Source organism: Rhipicephalus sanguineus, chromosome 7, assembly GCF_013339695.2.
Source record: "Rhipicephalus sanguineus isolate Rsan-2018 chromosome 7, BIME_Rsan_1.4, whole genome shotgun sequence".
Lineage (NCBI taxonomy): Eukaryota > Metazoa > Arthropoda > Arachnida > Ixodida > Ixodidae > Rhipicephalus > Rhipicephalus sanguineus.
In genome coordinates this window covers 154,404,730-154,428,538 of record NC_051182.1, presented here as the reverse complement: position 1 = coordinate 154,428,538, position 23,809 = coordinate 154,404,730, and the positions used below count along the sequence as shown (strand labels likewise).

The 23,809-nt window shown below is 45.8% G+C and overlaps 2 protein-coding genes across 2 annotated transcripts in view; both read right to left on the bottom strand.

Annotated features, from left to right (window-relative positions):
• Positions 1-23,809, bottom strand: part of LOC119400314 (keratin-associated protein 6-2-like) — a 223,367-nt gene that overhangs the window by 9,260 nt on the left and 190,298 nt on the right. The window lies entirely within an intron of this gene.
• On the bottom strand, positions 10,415-12,493 carry LOC119400318 (heterogeneous nuclear ribonucleoprotein A1). The gene is made up of 2 exons (XM_037667349.2): positions 12,336-12,493; positions 10,415-10,664 (listed from the first exon to the last, which is right to left on the bottom strand). Exons 1-2 carry the CDS (start codon positions 12,445-12,447, stop codon positions 10,423-10,425), a joined length of 354 nt encoding a protein of 117 aa, XP_037523277.1. The 5' UTR covers positions 12,448-12,493; the 3' UTR covers positions 10,415-10,422.

Sequence of the window (23,809 nt, the reverse complement as noted above, 5' to 3'; positions counted from 1 at the left end):
GAACTCTCTTTCTCTGCCTGTACCTTCCAAAAGAGGTCAAATGGACACCCGAAGAGAGTCACGCGGCCGTGACCCTCTTATGACTCTTTTTTTTTCTTAGAGTGTACTTGTTGCGGCAACGGCACTATCTGCTTTCCTTTTGCATGGACTCTATGGTGTATTCATTTGTCGCGGTCCCTGTAGTAGTTTACTTCCTTTCTCCATCAACTGCTTTTGGTAAATCTTTGGCGCTGTGGACACACGCTTTCTTCCTCGCAGGAACAACACTGTCGACAGCGGCACGGAGGAAGAGGCTGCTATCGCCCGTGCTATCATACACGCTTCAGGAATACCGGCACCGGACGAACCAGTCACTGTGGTTACTAACTCACAAACCACCTGAAGGAACATAGCGAAATGAATGGCCACACCCCTACAGACACCGTATCCAGGCATCATTGCTCCCCACATTGCTACACAGGTTGCGTATTGTCTGGGCATCTGGACACGCCTCTCTCCATGGCAATGAACGCGCTCCATGGCAATAACGGTGAGCCTCTTCCTCTGCATTAGCTGGAGAGCTCACGAACTGCGCGCCATCGAAACAGCTGTCCAACCCAGGCGACGCACCAACAGAACCATTAAACTACCCTGAAACGCTACAAAATTACACACAAAGCCGTATGTACTTCCCAGTACCACGCAAATCACTGAACCGAGAGGAAGCTATTGCGTGGCGGCAGCCTCAGACTAATTCATTCCCTTGCCTTTTCATGCTTCATCTCTTCCACCCTACACAATTTCCCTCATACAGCGTAGAGGAGCCCACAGTGTATCACTGCTTCTGGGAATGGCCACCCCCACCGGGCTACCACCCCATTCCTCCACCCTCACATTCCTCCTGGGAGACTCGCTACAAGCCCAGAGCGGCAGGAGCAGCGTTGACTGATTCAGCGAGCACGTGGAGGGGTGCGACCCAATGGGGCCTTGAACAAAGGCCTCTACCCTACGAGAAAGATCGCCTGTAAATATTATTTGTACGAGGAAGATCGTACAAATTAAAGTTTTCTCTCTCTCCTCGCAGGACTGGCCGAAGAATGCTAACGCGTTAAAAATCTATGCGTCTTGTAACACGTGTCGGAGTGGCACGCTCTGTCATAAACACAGACCACAACTTAAGCTGATCGTACCTCAATGTGCATGTGAGGCCTGGTACCACGTAGCTACGCTGGTTCATGTTATTAAGTGCCAAGTCATGTGCGTAAGTGCTACGGTTACGCGTAACACTGAGTACGTGTCTGCAGGCGTGTTATGCAGGATGGCCCGAGCGAGCTTCTCGGGCACGCGAATTTGCTCCGAGCTTGCCCTACGGCAGTAAGGATAGGAAGACAGCGCGGAGCGCGCGATAGCAGCGTTGCTAAAAACGGCTACAAGAACGAGCATGGCGTCACAAACCCATGTGCGGCATTTGCGGCGGTTTTCAACAAAACACCGCGTGCGAACGCGTCTGCGCCGCCACTCAGTCAACACTTCAACAGTGCAGCGACGTCAGCGTGTTGTCGCGCTATCTTTTTGCCAACTGAACATCTCGCCTCCCATAGGCGTGTTCGTGGGCGTTCGTCCTCTTTCGGGCAAGTTCTTTCGTTCCAACTGGAGCATGGAAGTTTCCACTCTCGAAGGCAACAAAGGCGCACACGCCGTACTCTCGTGCAGCTTGTTTCCCTTCTCTCGAATATTACAGATAAAAAAAAAATATGCAGGTTACTGCAACTTACATTACGCGACTGAAACTTTTTTTGTAGTAACGAATCGGTAGAAGAAATTTTTTTTTAGAAGAACTTCTTGCTGGGCGAGTTGGTGCATGTTCGTGGTGGGAATCGTTGCGCATTCAATCGGACGAACACAGGAAGGAAGGACAGAGTAAACGGAAAGAGCGCAACGGAAAGAGTGCGCTCTTTCCGTTTACTCTGTCCTTCTTCCTGTGTTCGTCCGATTGAATGCGCAACGATCCCCACCATGAGTAGAAGCAATGTCTCCACAAAGAAGTACACTGTCACGTTTCTCGCCGCAAGTGCCACCAGGGGCGCTTGCTTCATGGCAATGAGTGGTACGTCGTGAGTGCGGTGAAATTGAATGCGAGACATCGTAGCCACGTGACGATATAACCTTTAGTTCTTCGCGCGTGTGTGCATAGTATGTGCGAATATGCCCATACATGAATCGTGACGCTCACTAGTGTTGTGGCGTGAGGACTGCTCCTCGGCAAGAGCAAACGAGGTGGGCGGAACCGATCTTCGCCGCAGGCCTCTGTCAATCAAAATGATTGACGCGCGAACTCGGGCACAAACTCGTTGATTCTGAAAAGGTCCCAGTGATTCTGAAATGCCCTATTAGCACAATGACAACTCGTGGCAGTCATTGTTCAGCTTGCACTTCTCGTGCAAGGCTGGAGCCATCGTAGGAGCTTGTGATCACCTACCTTCTTCCAGTTTTTTACGTGGCTCGTCTACTCAGTCTGCTCGGTCGGCTGCCGAGTGAAGACCACGTCAGTTCGGTCTCAATCTTGATGGTAATAATTAGCTAGGTCTTAATTAAAATGATATAGTTATGTCATAATTTGTAATGTTATGTTCGACACGTCAATAATTACTCAGGTTTAATTGGCATAGCTTTAATTAGTGTGAAGCTAATTAGCAGAATCCTAATTAGCGCGATCTTAGCATGGTTTCAGTGAGTAAGGTTCTAATTAGCTCGGTTTTAGTTAGCGCATCCCTAAATAGCGCCGCGTTAGTTAACATGGTCCTAATTAGCTCGGTCTTAGTTCTACACGGCTTCATTACCATGGTCTTAGTTAGATGTGGCTTAATTACCTCAGTCTTGGCCTGATATGGTTTAATTAGCTTGATTATAGCATGTCTTGACTTAATTAGCTAAGTATACTGCCCAGCCAATTAGCTAATCAGCCGGGCGCACGTGCTCGGGGAGCGAGCAGACGAGAGTAAGAGGGCGAAGAGGGCGCGCGCCGTACCGAGCAACGCGACAGAACGTACAGGCCGACCGTGATGATTATACACGTGGCCTCGGTGATTAGCTCCGGCCGCGGTGTTGTCAGGCACTCGGCCGGAGCTAATCTCAGAGGCCACGGTGCTGATTATTCTAAATGATACTTACTGCGAACATTAAACGCTGAAAAGGAATTTAAACAGCCCGTACCTCTCAAAAATATCGTTAGTAAAAGTTTCTGACACTTTTTTTCCACTGTGCACTTCTGCACTCAGTGGAACGACAAATGAAAGAAGACGCCTCTGGTTTCAAGACACCACCCAAGTTTGTCGACCGCCCTTGACATGACGCCGCGTTTCATCATAACCAATGAAACGCAGCGCGCGCTCAGGGATTGATTTGACCTTTCAGTACTGTTAGCTCGTTCAAAAGGAGGTGTCGCCAGAGCTCGGAAAGATTCCGAGTTTCGCCGAACTCGGGCCACCCTGCATGGCACCCCACGACACAAATATTACGCTGAAGAGAAGGCGTAGGAATATAGTGCAAATGGGCAATGGTGATATCGGTTCATTATGATGACATATTCAATTAGAGATTATTTGAGGAGGAAAAAGAACTTTATTGATAACCAGCAGACTAAGCCCACCTAAACGGCGGCCAGTAAGACTTGTGGTAATGGGATTGCTTTGTGTCGTCCGTAGTTAAAGCAAGGACAACGGAGCCTTCAAGTCACAACAAACAGCAACAATATATTTAAAGATACGGCTCATACGGCTCATACTGAAAGGTGGGCCCACGGAGCGAACTTTTCGTGAGAATTTTGAAGGTAATCTTGAGAAAGTCATGAGGGAAGCTGCTCAGGCATACATGGCGAAGGAGTACGAGTCCAAAATATGGAAGTTCACTGAGGAGTAGTACGAGTTGCGGAAGCGGCTGCTTGAGTCGGAGGAGAAGCGCAGACTGAATTTCCCCCTGCTGTTCAAGATACAGCAGTTGGGCATAAAACAATGCGAGACTGAGTTGGAGCAACAAAACAGACAGTCAGGACATGTCGTGGAGCACCAGCAGACGATGAGAAGAGAGACAGAAAGGGGTAGCCTGGAGAATCATCTGAAGGAGTTGTCTCAGACAGGAAGAGCGCATGATTGGTTGATTGGTCGCGCACGCAAGAGTGTGCTGCCATCCAGCAGATTCGAGAGCGTCCCTCAAAGCGTCACACACGAGAAGAAGCACGCTGATCAAATACTGTGAGGATCGGCGCCAAGGCTGCTGAGCTGCCATTCCAGGCCAGAAAAACTAAACGTGAGGACTTTGCTCCACCATTTCGGCAAGGGGCGCCTGGTACTGAAACAATCGAAGCAACATGTCCTAAGAGCGCTGTGGACCTGCTCCCCTACATCCGCGAGCTGCCAGGAGAGGACGTCCTCAGTCTCTACGCCAAGTGGCGAGAGAAGCTTCGGCATGTGAAGGGTTAGCTCGACAAATAGAAGGCTGACGAAGACACCTCGAGGCCATATCGAAGAAACGGAAGCATGTGTTCAATTTTCCGCGCTCAGCCCGCAAGAAGACGAGTTTTGTGCGAGCGAGCGCGTGGACTCGTACTACCAGGAAGGAAGGAGCTATCTTTTAAGTTCTCGGCACATGCGGACGCTAATAAACGTCTGCTTGAGTTCCTAAGTCCGTGTCGGCTGTCCTGTTTGCCATATATTTTACAAAGGTTTGCGTGGCTGTGAGGGATTACCTCAGTGAAAACCAATCGGTTAACTAGCTAATCTATATTATTATCCTTCTGTGTCGACACATGTATACATTTTAAAATTTAGGGTATTGATTTATTTTATTTCATTATTACTTTTTTTACATATTTGATCGAGCGTCAAAATTTCCTATCAAATTTGTAACGTTTCTATTCTGTAACCTCCCTTCTAAAGTACTATAACATTTTATAAAACCACTCAATTCTTGGCCAATCCCCTACAATGGGTGTGAGCCACAGTTGAAACTTAACAAGAACAAGACCAAGAGTCCGAAAGGATGAACCGTTGTGTCGAATTCTTGGCATTATGGCATATGCCACGTGTATTTTCTCAGTGTTATGAAGTGAAGCAATAAAGATAAGGATGCAAAGTTTAAGTGCGGTTTGCATGATTACGCATGCAAGATAGTGAGCACTGGCGCAAAGCTCCTCCCCGACGTGCAGCGTCAGTTGCGTGCGGCGTTTAATCTGACAACGGGTCGAAGGCATAGGCAAAGATGACAACGGGTACCCTTTTGCTACCGGCTGGCGGTAGCAAGCAATGACCGCTCGTGAAAGCAGGGAGGAACACTGCGCCGATACTCACCGTCTGGCATGCATTCTGCTCTAATTTCTTCCTAACGAGAGGGCAGATTCCACAAAATTTATTAGGAGCTGATAACACTGTCCTAACCCCAGAATGGCGTGAAAAGGGAAGGCTGTCGAACGAGCCATGTTAAGTCTACGTTTGTTCCTTGTAAGTGCGGGGTTGTCTACCAGATCCCTCTTGTGGGCATTCGTACGTGGGGCAAATCAGCAGACGTCTAAATGGGCGTTTAAAGCGGCCTAATCATTCGCTGAAGAAATCGGTTGCTTCTCCTCTCGTGTCGCACTGCTTCACGTGTGGTTGTTCTTTCGCGTTTGCAGATACGGATGTCTTGTCATCACACAAATGCAAGGTTACTGGAGAGGTGATAGAAGCCTTTCATATCAAAAGAATGGCCGACGCATGCGTCAGTCAGGCATCACTGTCACTGACGGAAAACGAGTTTGCTTCCCTACTTAGCACGTGGTCTGTGGTGTAATACTTACAATGTAGACTAGATTACCCATTTTGCTTTTGCACGCATGTTCCTTGTTTTTCTTTGTTCTTGTTGTTTTCTTGGGTGTTCTTTTCAAATAAATTTTTCAGTTGCGAGTCAGCGCTTGTCGTCTGTGTTTCTACCTCCTTAGTCTACGTCTTTTAGCACTGCTTCAAGGATGTATTTGTACCAACTAGGCCAACTTTCTATCCTGTTGAAATACAAAGCACGGGTACGGAGGCGAACTTATAGAAAAAAATTGTGCAGTACGTGCAAAGTAAAGGATAATTTGCACATGCCGCTTTTTATGTGCCAAGTGTACCTGCGGCTCTTTTTCGAAACTGTCCACGTTGGGGATATAGTGAACGTTGTTTGTCTTGCTACCAAATTCTTTAAAAATACATTCTTCACCCTCTAAAAAAAGATTTTGTAAGTACATCGTCGGTCCTTGTTTTCGAAAACGGAAACAACAACGTTTTTGCTAAACTTCAACATCAACTTAAGTTTCGTTTTTCTAGTACGCACTAGAAACGTCATCCGAGGCTAAATGCTCCCGTAAGCCGCTTGACTGTACCCGGTAGGTGTTGCGTATCACAACACAATATTAGTCAGCATTTTAGTGTAGTTCACATCTTGCGGACTCATTCTTGTATGTTTCGCAGCAGAGTTGCAGTTGCTTCCTTTTATGGTACACATCGTGCGACTAGGCCTCGGACCCCTTGTATGACCACGAACGACAGAGCATCAATTATTGGAAAACGGCGCATGCAAATATGCATATGGCCAGCGCACCTTCGACCGCCGCAGTAATCTATTCGTTCGGGCCTCAGCGCCGGGTTTTTCGCGTACAAAAACGCAGTCACCGAATACTGCAACTCATAATAAGCTTCCTTTGGAAAGCAACACAACATCATTTTTGTACTATCGCGAGCTGGATCTGCCAAACCAAACGCATTCGTTTTGGTTCTGGCTCCCTTAGCAGGTCATTGTTTCTTATAAACGGTGTTCTGGGTCATCCTAAGTATAAGATGCCTCTATTTTAACTGAACCACGATATTGTTCTTCCTACCACGTTTCATGCGCGCATAAAGTCAGTTGCGCTCAGTCTTGTCGGCAGCTGCAGCTGCACTTTTTTTAGAACCAGGTATTGTTGATGTTCTACAACATACGTCGCACACGTTGCCCGCACTTTATTTAAATGCACAATTTCTCCCTCACAGTGTACTATCAGGCCCCGGGCATATTCCCTGAGCCCAATGTAGGCGGCGGTCACACTTCGATGGAGGCAAAATGCTAGAGGCCCGTGGACTGTGCGATGTCAGTGCACGCTAAGGAACACCAGATAGTCGAAATTTCCAGAGTTCTCTACTTACGGCGTACCTCATAACCATGTCGTGGTTCTGGCACGTAACAGGCGAGATATTATATAAGTCATGTGTGCGAATATAAAGCGTTTAAATTGATCTAAGGTTACCTGATATTTAGCGGACAAAATTAAAAGGCGTCAAAAACTTTCGCTCACACTTTCTACGTTGCGCTTCAGAACCACGTCATGGTTCCCGCTCCTAAACCTAAGTACTTAAGTGTGTCTTTTTCATGTCATTTTCCACACATCGAAATGTCTCTACCACGGGCAAGATTCGGATTCTTCCCCTCATTCTTATCAGCGTAACGGCATGTCCTCGCTCACTATCTAAGGCAGCTGGGCCGTAAGTGTCTGTCTTTCATGTCCTTATTGTTTGATGTACATGTCTAATAACAGGCAATAAAGCAAAAAAAAGAATTCAGCGAGTTTTACTTGATTAATTAACAAAAGCCTTTCAGAAGTACGCCTCGTATTTTCTCGAAATATTAGTGGTACGAGGAAACATTGACACTCTTGTGTCTCTTTCAAGCACATTCGATCGAGAACTTACTTCCAGTCTTGCGAATATTCCGAAAACGTGTTTTAAAAAATAAATCGGGAATGAAATGGATGGTCCTGGTTGAAGTTGATTTATATGGGATACAAATGGTACGGGAGCACAATTTTACTTAGGTTATGAGCCAGAAACCATAGGAATATTAATGAAGAATACTTGAATGAGTTCATTGAGAGAGCAGATGGTCTTCTTGTGATCAGCTGGGGTCGTTGCTGTACCCGGCGGGCGCATCTCAACCACGCGCTTCTTTCTACGTAGCTTCCGAGATCCGCTTCGGCAGCGCGACGCAACACAATGTTAACCGAGTGAATACACCAGGGCACACTAACGCTTACGGGAGAGTGCCGCTATACAAGACCCCAACGTGAAATATTAGGGCCGCCTCAATTTTTTTTTTCAATTTGTAAGCGTTCCAGGTTTTTTAGCAGCATGAGAAAGACAGAATACAATCTTGCCGTACCCACTTCACGTCGTCTTCACGTGGTGCTTCACGTGGTGACGGGGGCATGCGGAACATGAAATAGCAGCACCTCCACCAGATGTCAAAGGGGTAGTGACGTCGACGAAGGCAGCAGATGGCGTGTTAAACTAAACTCTTTATTTCACCGAACTTGTGGCCGGGAAACTGAAAGTTAAACCAGGTTAAACTGCAGCAATACACACTGTACACTGATAGCGGGGAGCACAGCGTCGACCGTCGATAAACTAATCTGCAGTAACGCGCGTCGGCACTTACACATGTGGCATGGAATGAAACATTCCAGCGTGATCGCTGGTGGCCGCATTAGTTCCAGAATAATCTCAACTGTGCGCGTTTGCGCACTCACGCCTATTAGAAGATTCTACAATAACCTGGAAGGTTCCCAGACATTAGGGCGGGGCTTGCGCAAGGCAGCAGCTACGCGTGCAATGCACCATTTACATAAAAATAACAAAAGACGCGCACAGGGCATTGAGTACCAAAAGTGTTCTCTTTGAAACTCAAACATTATTATTTGCCAGAAAACTCGAGTATGACGAACTGCAACACTGCGAAGGCTTCTCATAACAAGCAATGCCTCTCTAGGGGATTTCATGTGAATGACATATCTGAAAGAAACCAGTAGGCACAGATATTAAACTTCAACCACCTATAACACACGCCATAACACGCCTTCAGAGAATTTCCTTGTTTTACACTGCCCGAGTGCACATTCTATATTTTCCTGTTTCATTTTTTTTTTTGCAATCACATGGCCGTGCATGCTACAAATCACGCTTGCCGTAACCATGTACAGGGGCGGCGCGACGCAATCTGTGAGAGATTTTTAGCTAATTCCGCCAGTTTGCTTTATTTACATACACGTTCGTCAAGCTGAAAGATGTCCCCACAAAGGTCTTTTCTCTTTGCCGGGGGTGTTTTGTTTCATCATGTACAACCAACAATCAGCATCCAGCAAAGTGTTCTTTATTACTTTTTAATCGGTAAAGAAGAATGATTTGCTTATCGCAAGGACAATTTTTGTACGAGCTTCACAGCACTTTTGGAAACTTATGACCACTCTTGTTCAAATTGCCAAGTCTTAATGAATGCTGAGAGCACAAGAACGGAGGTAAACAAGAAGCTAAAAACAGCAGCAGTAGAACCGGAAGCAATAGACTGTTGTGTCTGTCTTTTCGCATTTATGGTATGTGTCCTATAAAGTTCTTCATACCGTATGACACGTACCACATGGATAGTTTCCTCATTCTTGAAATATGAACCGATGAGGGTATATATAGCAGCACAGTCTTACAGCGAAAGCTGTTATGGGAACACAACAACGTCCGTTTTTGGCGCCGTAGTTGTCCGCCGCCGCCGGTGTCCGTAACCGCTATCGCACGAAATAAAACAAAGCTAAACGAAAAAGAATATCCAGGATGGGGCGGGGTTCGAACCCAGGCCCTCTTTGCGGCAGCGCAGTGTTCTACCACTGAGCCCCCCCTCCCCCCAGTGCATTTTTTCTCTTTCATGGTATTTATTACAAATGTACGTAATTAGCATACATAGAGGCCGCCTTGAGTATTTTGTTCGCCATCCCCAAGTACAGGGTAGCCTACCGGACTCAGCCCTGGTTAACCTTCCCGCCTTTCCTTTATTCTTATTCTCTCTCTCTCTCTCTTGTTCGCCATCCCGGTGCTTGAAACTGCTTTGCAAAAAGACCCTATACAGGCTATACAGACCCTATACAGCGTTTGTTAGAGCTGTGTTCCAATTTTAGGTACTGATGTGCCGTTTCGGCTGCAACGATAATAATTTTGTAGGGTTTCACGTGCCAAAACTAAGATAGGATTATGAGGCACGCCACAGTGGAAGGCTCCAGAAATTTCGGCCATCTGGTATTCTTACGTGCACTGAGATGGCACCGTAGACGGGCCTCTGGCATTTCGTCTCCATAGAAGTGCGACCGCCGAAGCCGGGATCGAACCCACGACTTTCTGGTCAGCAGCCGAGCACCATAATCATTGCACCACTGAGGCTTGCCGGCTGCAACGAAGTGCGCACCCAGTAACACGAGGAACAAAGTACCAGATGAAAAACAACAAGCTGCAGTCCAATCATCTTCGTGATTGGAAGCCTCGTTTTGGAGCCACAAAAATTATTTTCTGTACTCAGAGTGAATAGCAAATCTTGTTTATTACCAGTAGTTCTTGATGGTGGGCCGCCTTTTTTCCGACGAACTTACACCCACTGCTGCTGCTGCTGTTGTTGCTGGCCCCAGCCACTGCCCCAGCCATTGCCCCAGCCGTTGCCCCAGCCGTTGCCTCCCCAGCCCCAACCGTTGCCACCCCAGCCCCAACCATTGCCTCCCCAGCCCCAGCTGCCTGGGTATTGTCCCCAGCCTCCCCAGCCTCCCCAGCCGCCTGGGTATTGTCCCCAGCCTCCGGAGCTTCCCCAGCCTGAAGGCCTTCCTGCTCCAACACCTGCAAGTACGAATGGACGCAATAATATTAGTTCCGGTCGTTGATCAGCTTCACTACATTTTCTCTAGGCCACATTTATTGGCCTTCATTTAACTGTTCGTCGTTGACTTGTCATAATGTCAAAATTACGAGAGAATAATCATTGAGATCGCTCCCACGTCTGACGCGCAAGTATATACTTGATGCCCTTCCAGCCTGGTGTAATCACCTTTCGACCTCTTTAACCGTTCTATGCCCTAAACGAAAGCACTACACCGGCGTTGAACACCATTCTTCCCCTGCTCCTGCTTCTATGTTGCGATAATACCTTTGCGCATACATGAATCAAGGCAGCACATATTTGCTTAATATCAGTGTGGTTTACGATATGCTCAGTTAATGTATTGCACGCCCATCGGCTACTTTTTGCAGTACACATTTTATTTGTTATTTTAAAATCTCTGTTTACAAGGTGAATGATTTCAGCGCTATGTGTATTTAATTTTAGATAAAAATCGTTATGCAGTGTGTTGTCTTCGCCAAACAGAAACACGTACATATAAATAAATTTTCGGGGAGCTGATAACTTAAGGCTCGTCCTCCAAAAGACGTGCACTACGGAAGACGTGAAATTCAATTTGTTATTACCTTGCAAAAGTAGTGTATTCAAATGCACCCAGATGCTGAATATATAGGATGCCATTATTTTGGCCGAGTTGGCATGACTGCATGTTTAGACATGTGCAACGCCACAAGGAACATTAAAGAATACATTCATTTGCCAGGGAAATGTCCCCTTCCATCTGCCTTCTGGCAGTTCTCTGCTTGAGACATTTGCATGCTAGTTGAAGCTTCGTTGAAATAATATATAGCAAATTTAAATAGTATCACCGAAATCAGCTGAGGCTCTGAGGAACATGGCAAAAGCACTTTAACGCGGTCTCAGCTATTTATGCTGTTTTCTTCATTTTACTCTTCTAACTGTACGTGTGTTTCGCGATATTTCTTCTCTGCATAATAAAGTTTGATAGGTTTCATAGAATTGTGAACAGGCGAGAGGCTGTTTGGCGATCAGAGTATACTTATTTTTCATGCAGTACTGCACTGCCTGCTTGTGAACCGCATGCACCCCTAAATTATGAAATTGGCCGCCTTTCGTTGCAAGCTCATCTAATTCATGAACATACTAGCATTACACCTATGTTTTTTACCAGTGCTGCCTAAAATATTACTGTAGTTTAGAGGAAGCCTGATAACGTCATACCAGCGTCTTTCTTTTTATGGGAATTTGTGTCCCATGTATTTAAACTAGTAGTGAGTAGAGAATTCGTGTAAAATTAGAGTTATCTCTGCCCCAGAAGAGCATGCACATACTAGCTATCAGAATTAAACAAATAAAAAATTTGTTCCTATCCTTAAAATATGTTGCCAATTATGGCAACACTTATACATTTCAGCATATTTTTATCGATAAACTGGCATTGTCCCAATAGTTAGTGTACCTTGTTATTTGTGTTGCAGGTATGCGGAGAGAAAAACATATTTCTAATTACGGTTCAAACATGGCGCTTAAAAGTGCGCACTGCAACTGCCGTGCATGGCATCGAACAGCTCAAGTCAAAAATAGTGTTAGATACCTAGACCTTTGAACCTACTTATAAACTAAAGATGCGACTCGCTATTTATGCTCACCGCCTCCTACTCCTCCTGGTCTTCCTGATGGCCTCTGTACGGCCTGCTGGACGGAGGCCATGGCGCAGGCCACCACTGCGGCGAATGTGCACAACACCAGGAGGCGGGCCATGCTTCCAGATTCCGGCTAGAAGTAGCTGGTGAAGAAATGGAAGACACCGATGCGTCTTATATAGCGAAAGTTTACCGCTGTCCACCTATCAGTGGAAAGCATAAAGCTACGTAAAAATCCTCAACAGAAAAGGACTCGAATACAGGTACGCATTGTTCGATTTCTGACACCATAACCCATTGTAGGAAAGAAAATTTTTAGTTATTTAAGAAAACGGTTCACATGTGAAAGACACCTGGGAATTGAAAGCTTGTTTACGTTCCACGGTTGAAAAATGACCTCGCTTTTGCGTCATTAGCATGAGAAAAGAAGTGGTCGAGGAAATTGCGAAGAACGTTTTTCCAAAATAGTATGGCCGGCTTTTTTGCAGATAACATGCAGAAGGAAGAATACGCAGTCACTGCATCATCTCGCTGGAAAGAAATATTAGCCATCATAAGTCCTATTGTGGATCTGGCGTGTTGGCGTTGCTGATATAGGCCGAAAATCATCACTTATTTATCTACAAGGGTGCTGAAACAGCGTTTTTTTTATTGCGAGAGCAACCGTATGTACTGTACATACACTCAGGGCGCTTTTGCCGTCGCCGTCGTGTTCCGTATAAAGTAGAAGCCGATAACGTCGCCCAGTGTATCGCATGTTTTATGTGCGCGTGAAGGCTTGCGAAGACTGCGCAGACGGGCGCGGCTCAAGAAGAGATGAGACATGCCGGCCAGCTTCGTCGGGCGAACGAGCAGGAAGCGGTGCCCCAGAGGTGGGCGGGGGGAGTGGGGGTAGAAGGCTGCTTCGCTCAGGCAGAACTTGCTAACTTTGATCAAAAGTCGCCCGTGCTATGCCTGCAGAGGTTGGTAGACGGTTCATACCGTTCTATGTTCTGTGCTCTCACTGCTTACCTCGTGTAAGCAGTGAGAGCGCAGCACAAAGCACGAAAAGACAGCATGAAAACCGCTTCGCTAAGTGGAGTGACCGAATTCTCTTACGCAAGCGTTTTGAAGGGTTAGTCCTCACCCTAAATAAAGTGGCTGACTGGGCTAGTTGGTTGTGCATACTTAAGGTTAACACGTGGGCCAGACGGGCAGGTGCCGTGGGCCAGACGGGCAGATGCTTAAACGAGCGCTTACGGGAACACACCAATAACGTTCGTAATGGCAAAGCTGGCTTCCTGGCGCTTCACGTGAGCACGTGTGGCTGCACTCCGCAGTTTGAAAGTGCCACAGTTCTGGATAAGATTAAAGAAAAGCACGAGCGCGTAATCTGTGAATCAGCTCAGATGGCGCGTGAAAGGAGCACGTGCGTAAGATAGCCATCAGTTGCGTTGTCAGACAGGGAGCTCTGTTTTTTGGGGTGCGCGAGTCGGCGTAGCAGGCTCAGCGATAGTTGATGTTTAGTTGTTTCGTATCTTTTGTAGTTGTTTTCATCTTTTTTCCCCGCTTGTTTTACTGTTCACTCGGGTATATATAAGGGCATTCTTGTCAATAAAAATACAGTTTGAAGTAAAAGAACAGCGCTTGGTCCCGTTTTTTTCCTGTCTGCCGTGTGTTATTTTCGCGCTGTTAACCTTAAGTACGGACCCTAAAGGAGCTTACTGGTAGCCTTACTTCGTATAACATTCCAATATATTGATATTGCATCCACTGCGTCGCCCTTGTGGCGAGACTATGGCGTTTTTTTTTTAATTAACACAGGGAGGTTAAATATATATCTTGACGTTTCAACACTTGCGCATATCACCCTTTTCCTGCATCGCAACGCAGACTCCATGTTTGGTGCCTCGTCAAAAGAATGAATGCTGTTGTTTTTTAAGTGTTTACTGAGCATCCAAAATCGGATAGCCATAATGTTATGTTAGTTTCCTCTCGAGTTAACGAGGTAGGGTCTATTTCTCAAAGTTTTTTGTTCGTAGGCGCAATTTTCTCCCATTTACTGCCACTTCTACTAATAACTCACGCTTCAGGATTCGCTGATATTTGTTCTTACGAACATCTCTAACCTAAGCGCTTCCTCGGCAGTCTCCTCCCTGTTTCTTGCAATAAAACTACAAATCAATAAGAAAGAAAATGCAAATCTTATGTATTTGCATTTGCTCTGAAAACTCGGAGAATAGAAGAGCGGTGACTCAATGAAGATGTGAAAGAGGGGCGAAGTGTGCTTTTTTTTTCCTTCTATTACCTTTTACGCACGCGAGTGTACGAATTCAGATGGAGATTCCTGAAATACAAAGCACGGGTACAGGGACAGACTCCCTGGAAACGTTAAGCTATACATCGCACAATAAAGAATAGTTTACACATGGCGATGAATGGGTCTTAAGTTGATCAACCTGTGGGTCTTTTCTGAACGTTCTCACCTTCAGGACGCCGTAAACGTTGTTTTTCTTGCTAGGAGTGCTCTTTCCATATCTCGCAAGCATCTCCTGGGCTCCGATTTGCGAAAACGAGATTGACAGGGCTGATGCTTTTTTTGCGGGTGCATGCCTGCAATATTCGCAGCACAGTTACACGCTTCCATTTTCGCCCATATCATGTGATACGGCCACATGTTCTCTTCTACGATTCTTACTTACACTACTTGACACCTTTATTCAAATGGTCGTATGGTCAATAATTTTCCTCAAACGTGTACCCGCAGACAACAATACAGCGCACTGGTGGCGATGATAACGGCACTCCTAAGAAATGGGGGGAATCGGTGCTGACTGTAACTAATGCTACCAGTCACCTTCATAGTCACAATATTGCATGCATTGATAGAAGATCATGTCGCGAGATGCTTGAGTGAAACATGTCCGAGTCGTCTGGCCCATGGTGGTCATCGTTAGAAGTGCTGTGGGCTAAAGTACAGAAATAGATAGCGCTACAAAAACAGAAAGTTTGCTGCAACCAGATCGGCACAGATGCTGTAAGGCTAGTGCAAGTAGAGATCCCTGGCAGAGGCATTAATTTTGCAGTACACGCCAATGGGGTGATGATGATCATGATGAAAGCAGCATGTGGACATTTTCAAATATTACCTGCTGTCCGCCGCGGTGGTGTAGCGGTTACGGTGCTCGGCTGCTAACCCGAAGGTTGCGGGTTTGATCCCGGCCTCGGCGGTAGCATTTCAATGGAGGCGAAATGCTAGAGGCGCGTGTACTGTGCGATGTCAATGCACGTTAACGAAGACTTTCTTGCGTCATCCTGATAGAGATTTTGGAGGCATTCTGGCGCATTTAAACAGCATAGAGGCATCCATTCAGTTCACAATTGAAACGGAGGTCTCGGGTCGTCTTCCTTTTCTGGGCGTGCTTGTATAGAGACAAAATGGCCTTCTTTCTTCTGGTGTCTTCAGGAAGGCGACGCACACCATTCGTAACCTGCATTAGAAGTCAGTCCAGCCGGCCTGCCACAAACGCTCAGTTGCCGCTTCCCTCATACAGAGAGCGCATAGGATTTGCTCCCGCGAAGCTAATCGTGCCTAGGACTAACCATGTCCAAAGTGCGCAACGAACTTTCGCACGACGGGTACCCTGCCAGATTTGTTTGTTCCGTAGAGCGCCGCACACGCAACGACGCCTCACTGCGCGCGATGCAGCCCCAAGCTCGTGCAGCCGTCCCCTATGTGCTAGGTGTTAGTGAAGCGTTGACTCGGGTTCTGCGAACATTCCACGTACACGTCGCGCATGTACCTGCCCGTAAATTGAACATGAAATGGTGCACGGGAAGAACACGCTCAAGAAAGAAACGTTCCCAGGCTATCATCTTTTATCCTTCTTACCCCTTCCCCCAGCACAGGGTAGCCAGCCGGTCTAAGAACTGGCTAACCTCCCTGTCTTTCCGCTTGTTTCTTCCTTCCTTCCCAAGTGTTGTCTGCAAAATTCCCTGTGCAGACTGTGTCCACGTTTATATCGAGGAGAGCGGAAATTGGAAACGATGGCTGAAAGACCACGTGAGATACGTCATAAAGAAGAACGTCTTATCCAACGCATTTGCTGAACACGTGGCTACTTCTAATAACAACATTTACGGGGCCAAGGCAACCGTAATCGCAAAGGAAATAAACTGATGTTCATGTCTATGCCTGGAATCTCTTCTTATCCAGTCTACGAAAACAACGCTTAATAGGAATTATGGAAGTCTCCCACCAGCGTACGCCAGGTGTTTCGGCCACGTACTAAAACGGACATAAGCCAGCTTCACTGGGCTATTTAATGAAAACAAGGCTTCCGTACGGAAGCCGAAACGGCGTTTTTTTTTTTACTGTTTTAACCTTTTCATTTTTGTCGGTGTCTCTTGCTTTCGTTTTTTCATCATGCGTCTTCCCGACTAGAAGATTCGTCGTCAAACCATCGACTTCAAATAGACACCCTTTTTACTCGCTCGTTTTTTAGAGTTCGCACTTTAAGAAAAAAAAATTTAGCCTTTGGGGAGTATTTTGCCACACAGCTGTAATCGTCATTTAGCTCGTTCGCGTTTCCTTTGAAACTCTCCACTCTCCTATCAAGAATGCTATGTCACTCTGATAGCGCACGCACCGTTCGTGACTGGGAAGTTCCGGGACCGGGGTGTTAACGCAAAGAAAGTACGCGAGGTAGATGATTATAGTTCTGTAGCAGAAATACTCTCGAAATGCTCAATTTTTTCCTGATAGTGTAGTGAAATTTAATGTTTCATGCGTGTAAGTCTTCGTGTAAGCCTTCAACTCTGGAATAACACGTTTCGAGCTAGTTGGTTGTTCATATCGAGGCAAAAACAGCGCTTTTCTTGTGTCTGTCCGTTCTCGTCTCTACGCGCTGTTTTTGCCTCGGCTTCAACTCTACATTTTTCATATGTTGCATTTCGACGTATAGTGTGGGATGACAACTGCTCAAGGAAGACAACTTAAAAAGGCATCCTTTGTGAACTGGAGATCAAATTTGCTGCTGGCGACAGTGATAGCAATGATGATGCTTATGCACATCACTGTTACGGCCCTCCTTTAATCGGCAACACGTTCTTTCGACAACAGCAAGCAGGAAAGATCCTCCCCTTAATACCAAGGACGTTTGGTAACCTCACACCTGGTCCATATACCGCAAACAGGATACATTGTGAAACTTTGTGTCAGTGAGTTGCGAGGGTACAGTATGGCACAAAAGTTTTCCGGTAATGTCTTGTTCTGCTTGTATTTTTTTATCATGGCGCACACTGCGATACTGCCGAAGACACTTTAACGGCACAGTATTGTGGGACGACCGTGGGTGCACGCGAAATAGTTCACAACAATTTCTTGAAACAAAAAGCACATAGAATCTACTGTACTGCAGCATCCTTCCTTAATATAGTTAAAACGTTTGCTACAAGTGTATCAACTTGTGTTTGTTAATATACAGTATTTATTAAGTCTAACCTGGTGATTGACATATAATGTGGCAACATCCGGACGACTCTATATGAATAAAATACAACACCCCCACATTTTGTTTAACCTCGGACCTATCAACGTAGCTTCATAACAATGTTTATCATTTCCCACAACAGTTTCAATCGCTGAATTCAACTTGGTAAGCATTCCATCTCTGCTGCTTTATCGTGAATACTACAAGTGCGGTGGTTATTACAAAGTTGCTATTAAATAGATCGATAGTTATTACACGTTCTATAGACCTTTGAACAATGCTCTCAATTCACTTGATTAGTTCAGGTTTTCAGCGTTCGGTGTATTTTGCCTTACAGTGGTTTTGGGAAACACTAACTGTAAAAGCCATAAGAAAAACACACTGCGGCAGCTTTTATTTTGTATATACCACATGCTGGGGCATGCTGCTGATATTTCTCAGGTACGAACTAACTGCTTCAGTGGCATTACGCTTATCATGAACGCGCATCGTGCTTGTAGGAGACTGCGAGTGCGATAATTCATCAGGCATCACGACACTATTTGTTCTGTCAACGGAAACTGGTCATCCCACGTACTTTTATCACATAACCGAGCATAGTATTTGCTACATCGGCAGATGGATGAGCATTAGAGGCATCAATATGGCTCCAATCTATTGAGTCGTTGCAGCCATATTAATTTGAATCTGAAACGTTTGTCATGCATCTTAAGTATGATCGTCTGCAGAGGCACAGTAATTCAACCTCATATACATAAACACTGGATAGCGCGCATTCAACACAGGACAGAGAAAGAACACTGACGCACCTGTGCCCTGTGTTCAGTTCGCGCTGTCCAGTATTTAACATTATGGACCAACTAGCTCAGCAATGCATTTATGGAACCTCATAGAGATTTGCGCTTTAGCTCTTTTAATAGGTAATGTATATTGAAACAAATGCTGGCATTAAACATTTAGTTCTGCAAATTTAACAACGCTGATGTTTTTTAAAACAGAGATGTGCTAGTAAGGCACTGCATTACAACCTTGCAGTAGAGCGTGGATTCATGCAGAGCACTGAAAATCTATTAATAAGCTTCTTTTTCACTCGTGCCAGCATCCCACGCATCGCACCGTGTTTGCTAATTTGAAGGCATTGATTGAAACACATATTGCACTCTAAGACATAAGGAAGTCCTCCGACTCTTTTTTTTTTTTTGTGAGTCCTGAGTTGCCACGTGTATGAGTGTCTTTAAAGAGACACGTGAACTATCTTTGAAGATCACTATATTCTCGCCCGAGAGTCGTGTGACCCACAAGTAAGTTCAGGTGTCTCTTTAAAGAGAGTCATACACGTGGCAAGTCACCGGCTCAACGAAAAAAGTAACACACACTCTTTTTATTTTCTTAGACTGCAGCCGCGCTTGACGAGCCTCAAAGAGACGCCTTAATTATTTTACAAGGTTCGCTTTGTGTACGCTGACTGCCTACTATGTGTGTGATGTGTGCCATTTGATCTCGCATTGCCCCCACCTTGACTATCACGCAATGTGTGTGTCAATGCTAACCTGTCAAAACTTTGTTTAAAATGTTCCCCTACTAAAGCTTTACTGCATATTATAATGCCAGAAAAAATAGGTCCGTCTAATCTCGTAAATAGTAGCAGTGTCAGACACTGCGAACAATAGAATTTGTCTTGACTGCAGAACTAACTGCCTGCTGCTCGCGTAATCCTGGCCGAAAGGCTTGGAACATTTTTTTTTCTGTGAACTACAGGCTAGCATAAAAAGCTCACTTCACTGTAAGAAAAACGAGTAACTTGACTCTTTTTTATGAGTCCTGACTTGTCACGTATATGACTCACTTTAAAGAAACAGGTGAACTCTCTTTGGAGATCATCATACTCTCATCGGAGATTCATGGGACTCAAAAGAGCGTTAGCGCGTCTCTTTAAAAAGAGTGTTATACATGGCAAGTAATGATGTATTGCAAAGAGCAACACCAATTCTCCGGTTTTTTTTCTTAAGAGTTTTCCTCTCTTTCACGGCTGGCACCTATTTTTTCAACGAAATAGCACGATGCTTGAATACTCCACGCCAATTACGTGTCAGTAAGCTGTTATATCTTAGCGTATAGCTGAGCAGCTCATATTGAAGCGGTGTAGTATTGACTAAACACAGAATACTTGTGCCAGTCTTCATGACCAAGGCAGTAACGAGGGACAACTGGGTTTGTAGAAGTTAAGTGATATACCTGCAGTTTCGTGTATGACGTCTGCTTCGTTTTTCTTCTCTTGATATAATGTTTCGTACACCTTATTTAAATGGAATCTCAGTCAATTCCTTTGTTTTGGTCACCTAATTCCCTCTTCAGTAACCCCGCAGTGGCTATCTACCGCAATTACTGAGGCCGTCATGATGAACACGTTAATTATAGGCACACTTCGAGACAAAACATAAAGGAACAGTGGCTCTAGGGCAAATGTGAATTTCCACTTTGCTAATTCGTGTGAGAGAAACTACTACAGACTGAAACTTTAATTTACAGGCTATGTTGGCAGGCTAAGCGGAAATTGAATTTTAACACGAAAGTGTTTTATGCTGTAGCCCACGAAGACTTTCATGACGTATTTCTGTCACGGAAATACAGATGGTAAAGAAAAAAAACTATAAGAAAAAGTTCTGCTGACAGGAGTCGAACCCATGACCTCTCGATCCGCAACGATGGCTGGTGGCTGTTTAGCCCACTGAGCTACCGCCGAAGACATTGCGGAGGCTACATGAACGCACCTTTTATCTTTCGCTTTGCTCTCACAGTGCTATTGGATGGATGGATGGATGCTATGGGCGTCCTCTTGATAACGAGGTGGTGACGTGTCCGCCACCAGGCTCGAAAAGAAAACGCGCCGTTGCTAGAGCTGCCCTAATCGGCGCGTTTCCAACAGAAGTGTAATTTTGTCAACGCTTTAACACACCGCGAGGTGGCGGCTTTAGCCCAAGCCTCGCTCATAGCATCCATACATATCTAAAGATAGCTCTCCGACGGCCGCCCGGCTGTCGCACCGCGTTCCCCGCTCGCCCTGTAAGAATTAACGGCCAGGCTAGAGGGAACACACGACGCGCGTAGCGTTTCTCTTCGCGTTTCACGACGCTTTGAAGGAGTGCACATCGAGTATCAGTATTGATTATGCGCTTGTTGATACCATCTTTGCGCGGGAATCACTATATGCGGTGTCCACATATATGTTAAGAACTTCAGCTACCGCAAGGGTTAAATCATGAGTATGAGCGTTAGTCGTCGGTACGGAGATGTGCCACTAGGCGACAACGGGAGCGCGTCCACGTCAACTGGTGCCATATCTGCCAAAAACAAAGGGGCCGCGAAGCGGCCGAAAGGTTAGGTCTTTCGGTCCCAACATGGGAGCGGCCCCCTTTGGGCTAGGAAACTAGCCCGACCTATTGGACCTCAGTAAAGTTCTTTCATCCATCCATCATTGTACAAGCTCTCATATTCCAATGCACTACAAACAATCAACTACTTCTGTAACGACACGTTCCACTTTTGTGTTATACCGATTTCTATGACGGAGGGATCAGCGAACTTTTTTCACTAATATTACCTGCAAGTTTTGATATGTTTACTTAACGGCTGTGGTAGAGCCCTATTTGAGTTGGTTGAAGCCTACAGGATTGTGGGTGGTCTTAATTCATCGTAATTTTATAGGTTGTCATTCTGGGATTATGGTTATTTTTCTATGTCTTTGAACAAACACAGCAGTCAACCATGCCTTCTTCGAACTCTGTTACAGACTTTACTACGCAGACTCCTATTAAGTGCGGGCGATTTTTGTTCTGACATCTAATAATAATTGTTGAGGTTTAACGTCCCGAAACCACGATTTTATTATGAGAAACGCAGTAGCGGAGGGCTCCGGAAATTTTTATCATCTTGTGTTCTTTAACGTGGGGCCTGGCATCTAAAACTCACAGCGGTTTCCGAACGGCCGCTTTGCATACATAGCGCCATCTTTTAGGAGGCCTGGGTACGAGTTTGAACTCTGAAGTGAGTCATGTAATAAACAAGAAGAGGGTAGGGATTTTCATCATGGTGTCCACCTTATTTAGGACAACGGTCCCGTTCACAAAGCGAGCGTAGCGACGGCTTCAGCGGAGCTCTGTAGCCTTGAAGAGATCGCTCAACTGCCCTATAGCCTGAAGCCCAGGGACTACTACCTCTTCCGGAGGCTTCGGAAAGATCTACGAGGCAAAAAATGATGCTGATGATGAGTGAAATTAGTCCACGGACATATTGAAGACAATAGTTGAACATATTGACGACAATAGGCAAGGGCATAAAATGTTAGCAAGGGCTGACGTCTGCCCTTCTTGGTGCGATATATTGTAAGCGTTTAGCGTAGATTTATCAAGACTGCACAAAACGAAGGGGACACACACAAGCGCTAGCGCCTGCGTGCGTCTACGTGTGTCCTCTTCATCTTGTCTCGTCTTGATAAATCTGCGCTAAGCACTTAAGATAAAATGTTAGTTCAGGTGTGAGAAAAATATGTTGATGCAAAGGAATGGTATATTGAAAAATGACAAATCTGATTTATTTCTATCGCCATTAAAAGCTTGGGAGCCTTATGGAATCTCCGGTATACTTAAGCATGCGCAGAACACCTTACAACTTCGGCCAGACATGTTAATGATCGTGTTTTCTATATATTATTTGCACTAACGCTACTGAAGCCGCCATGACATAGTTTCAACTCTGTGGGAAACTAGGACATTGACATCACTAAAGCGGTATCAGTACATCGTACGCTCTCTGTCGTTATTCAAGCCCAGATATCAACTACGTTTCCATTGTGTCTTTTTTTATGTTGACGCAGGTCAACCGCACACTGAATATGCTGCACTGACGTCATTGTAGCCTCAACGTCGCAGGGCCCGGTGCGTTAGGAAGCTGTGTTCATGATGCCACATGCGACTCCGTTTCGTATATGACAGGCAACGATATGAACAATGCGGAGAATTGTCTCGCGGCTCGCGCAAGGTCCTTGGCTTGCATTCTTCCCAATAGGTCAAGCTGTTTAAAAAAAACTGCACGGAGGAGCGTAGGAAAGAAAATCCTGTGCAAGAGAAGTCTGTGCCGAACAAATGGAACATGGCAAGCAACATCTGTGCGACATCGCACGAACTGTGCGCAGCAGCAACGCTGAACGCTTCGATGGCCCCATCTAGAAAACGATAGCACAAAATTCCTACCTGCTTTCATAAGAGCAAACATTTGTGCGAGTTGGCAGGGATGCATGGTGGTGTTTGTTTTACTTGTCTAAAGCCCATGTAAAATTACAAGGGTTAATTTTGATCACGCAGCCCACCCGCCTTTCTCGTGGCGGACTACTGCTCATTCGTCTGGCATTACGTTCTGGCTTGCTCATATTGTTGGGCCCACGTTCAATTCGGGTATGGTTCATATAAGGTTAAAGCAGTCGACCAGTATGAGCGTATCGGTAGTTGCTACTGCTCCGAAAACGTCATCGCACTTCTCGCGCACATCTCACGGAGAAAAATTGGCCGCGTATCTGCGTGGTTCGCTGCAAATGTCGTGTAAAGACGATAGACGAGGCGCTGTGTGAGATATGGACGCCATCTGGCAATTCGTCGGGAAACATGAGTGCTGTGTTGCGTGCTGGTAGTCCCGGCGCAGCAGCAGGCGAAGACCGGCGGTGACCAACGCGACCGGTGGGGACGCCAGCCAGCCCGAACACGCGGTTTGGCGCGAAGCGCTGAAGCAGAAGAAACGTCCGCACTCAACGAGTACTCTCCACACACTCTTTTATTTACACGTCGCCTGGGTAAAACAGGAACTCCAGAGCGGCGCCCACAACCGGCAGCCTGAAGGCCGCCCACAACGCTGCTTTTTCATTTTTTAAATATTTTTTTTCACCTTCTTGGCCTTCTCAAATCTAAAGTTTTTCAACACCAACCCATGGCATTCGTACAGTGTAATACAGAACCGAAA

Excerpts from the sequence above, each read along its gene's own strand:
- LOC119400318 (XM_037667349.2), bottom strand. The coding sequence starts at position 12,447 with ATGGCCCGCCTCCTGGTGTTGTGCACATTCGCCGCAGTGGTGGCCTGC. Across the intron at positions 10,665-12,335 it reads ACCAGGAGGAGTAGGAGGCG|GTGTTGGAGCAGGAAGGCCT; the intron begins GTGAGCATAAAT and ends TCGTACTTGCAG.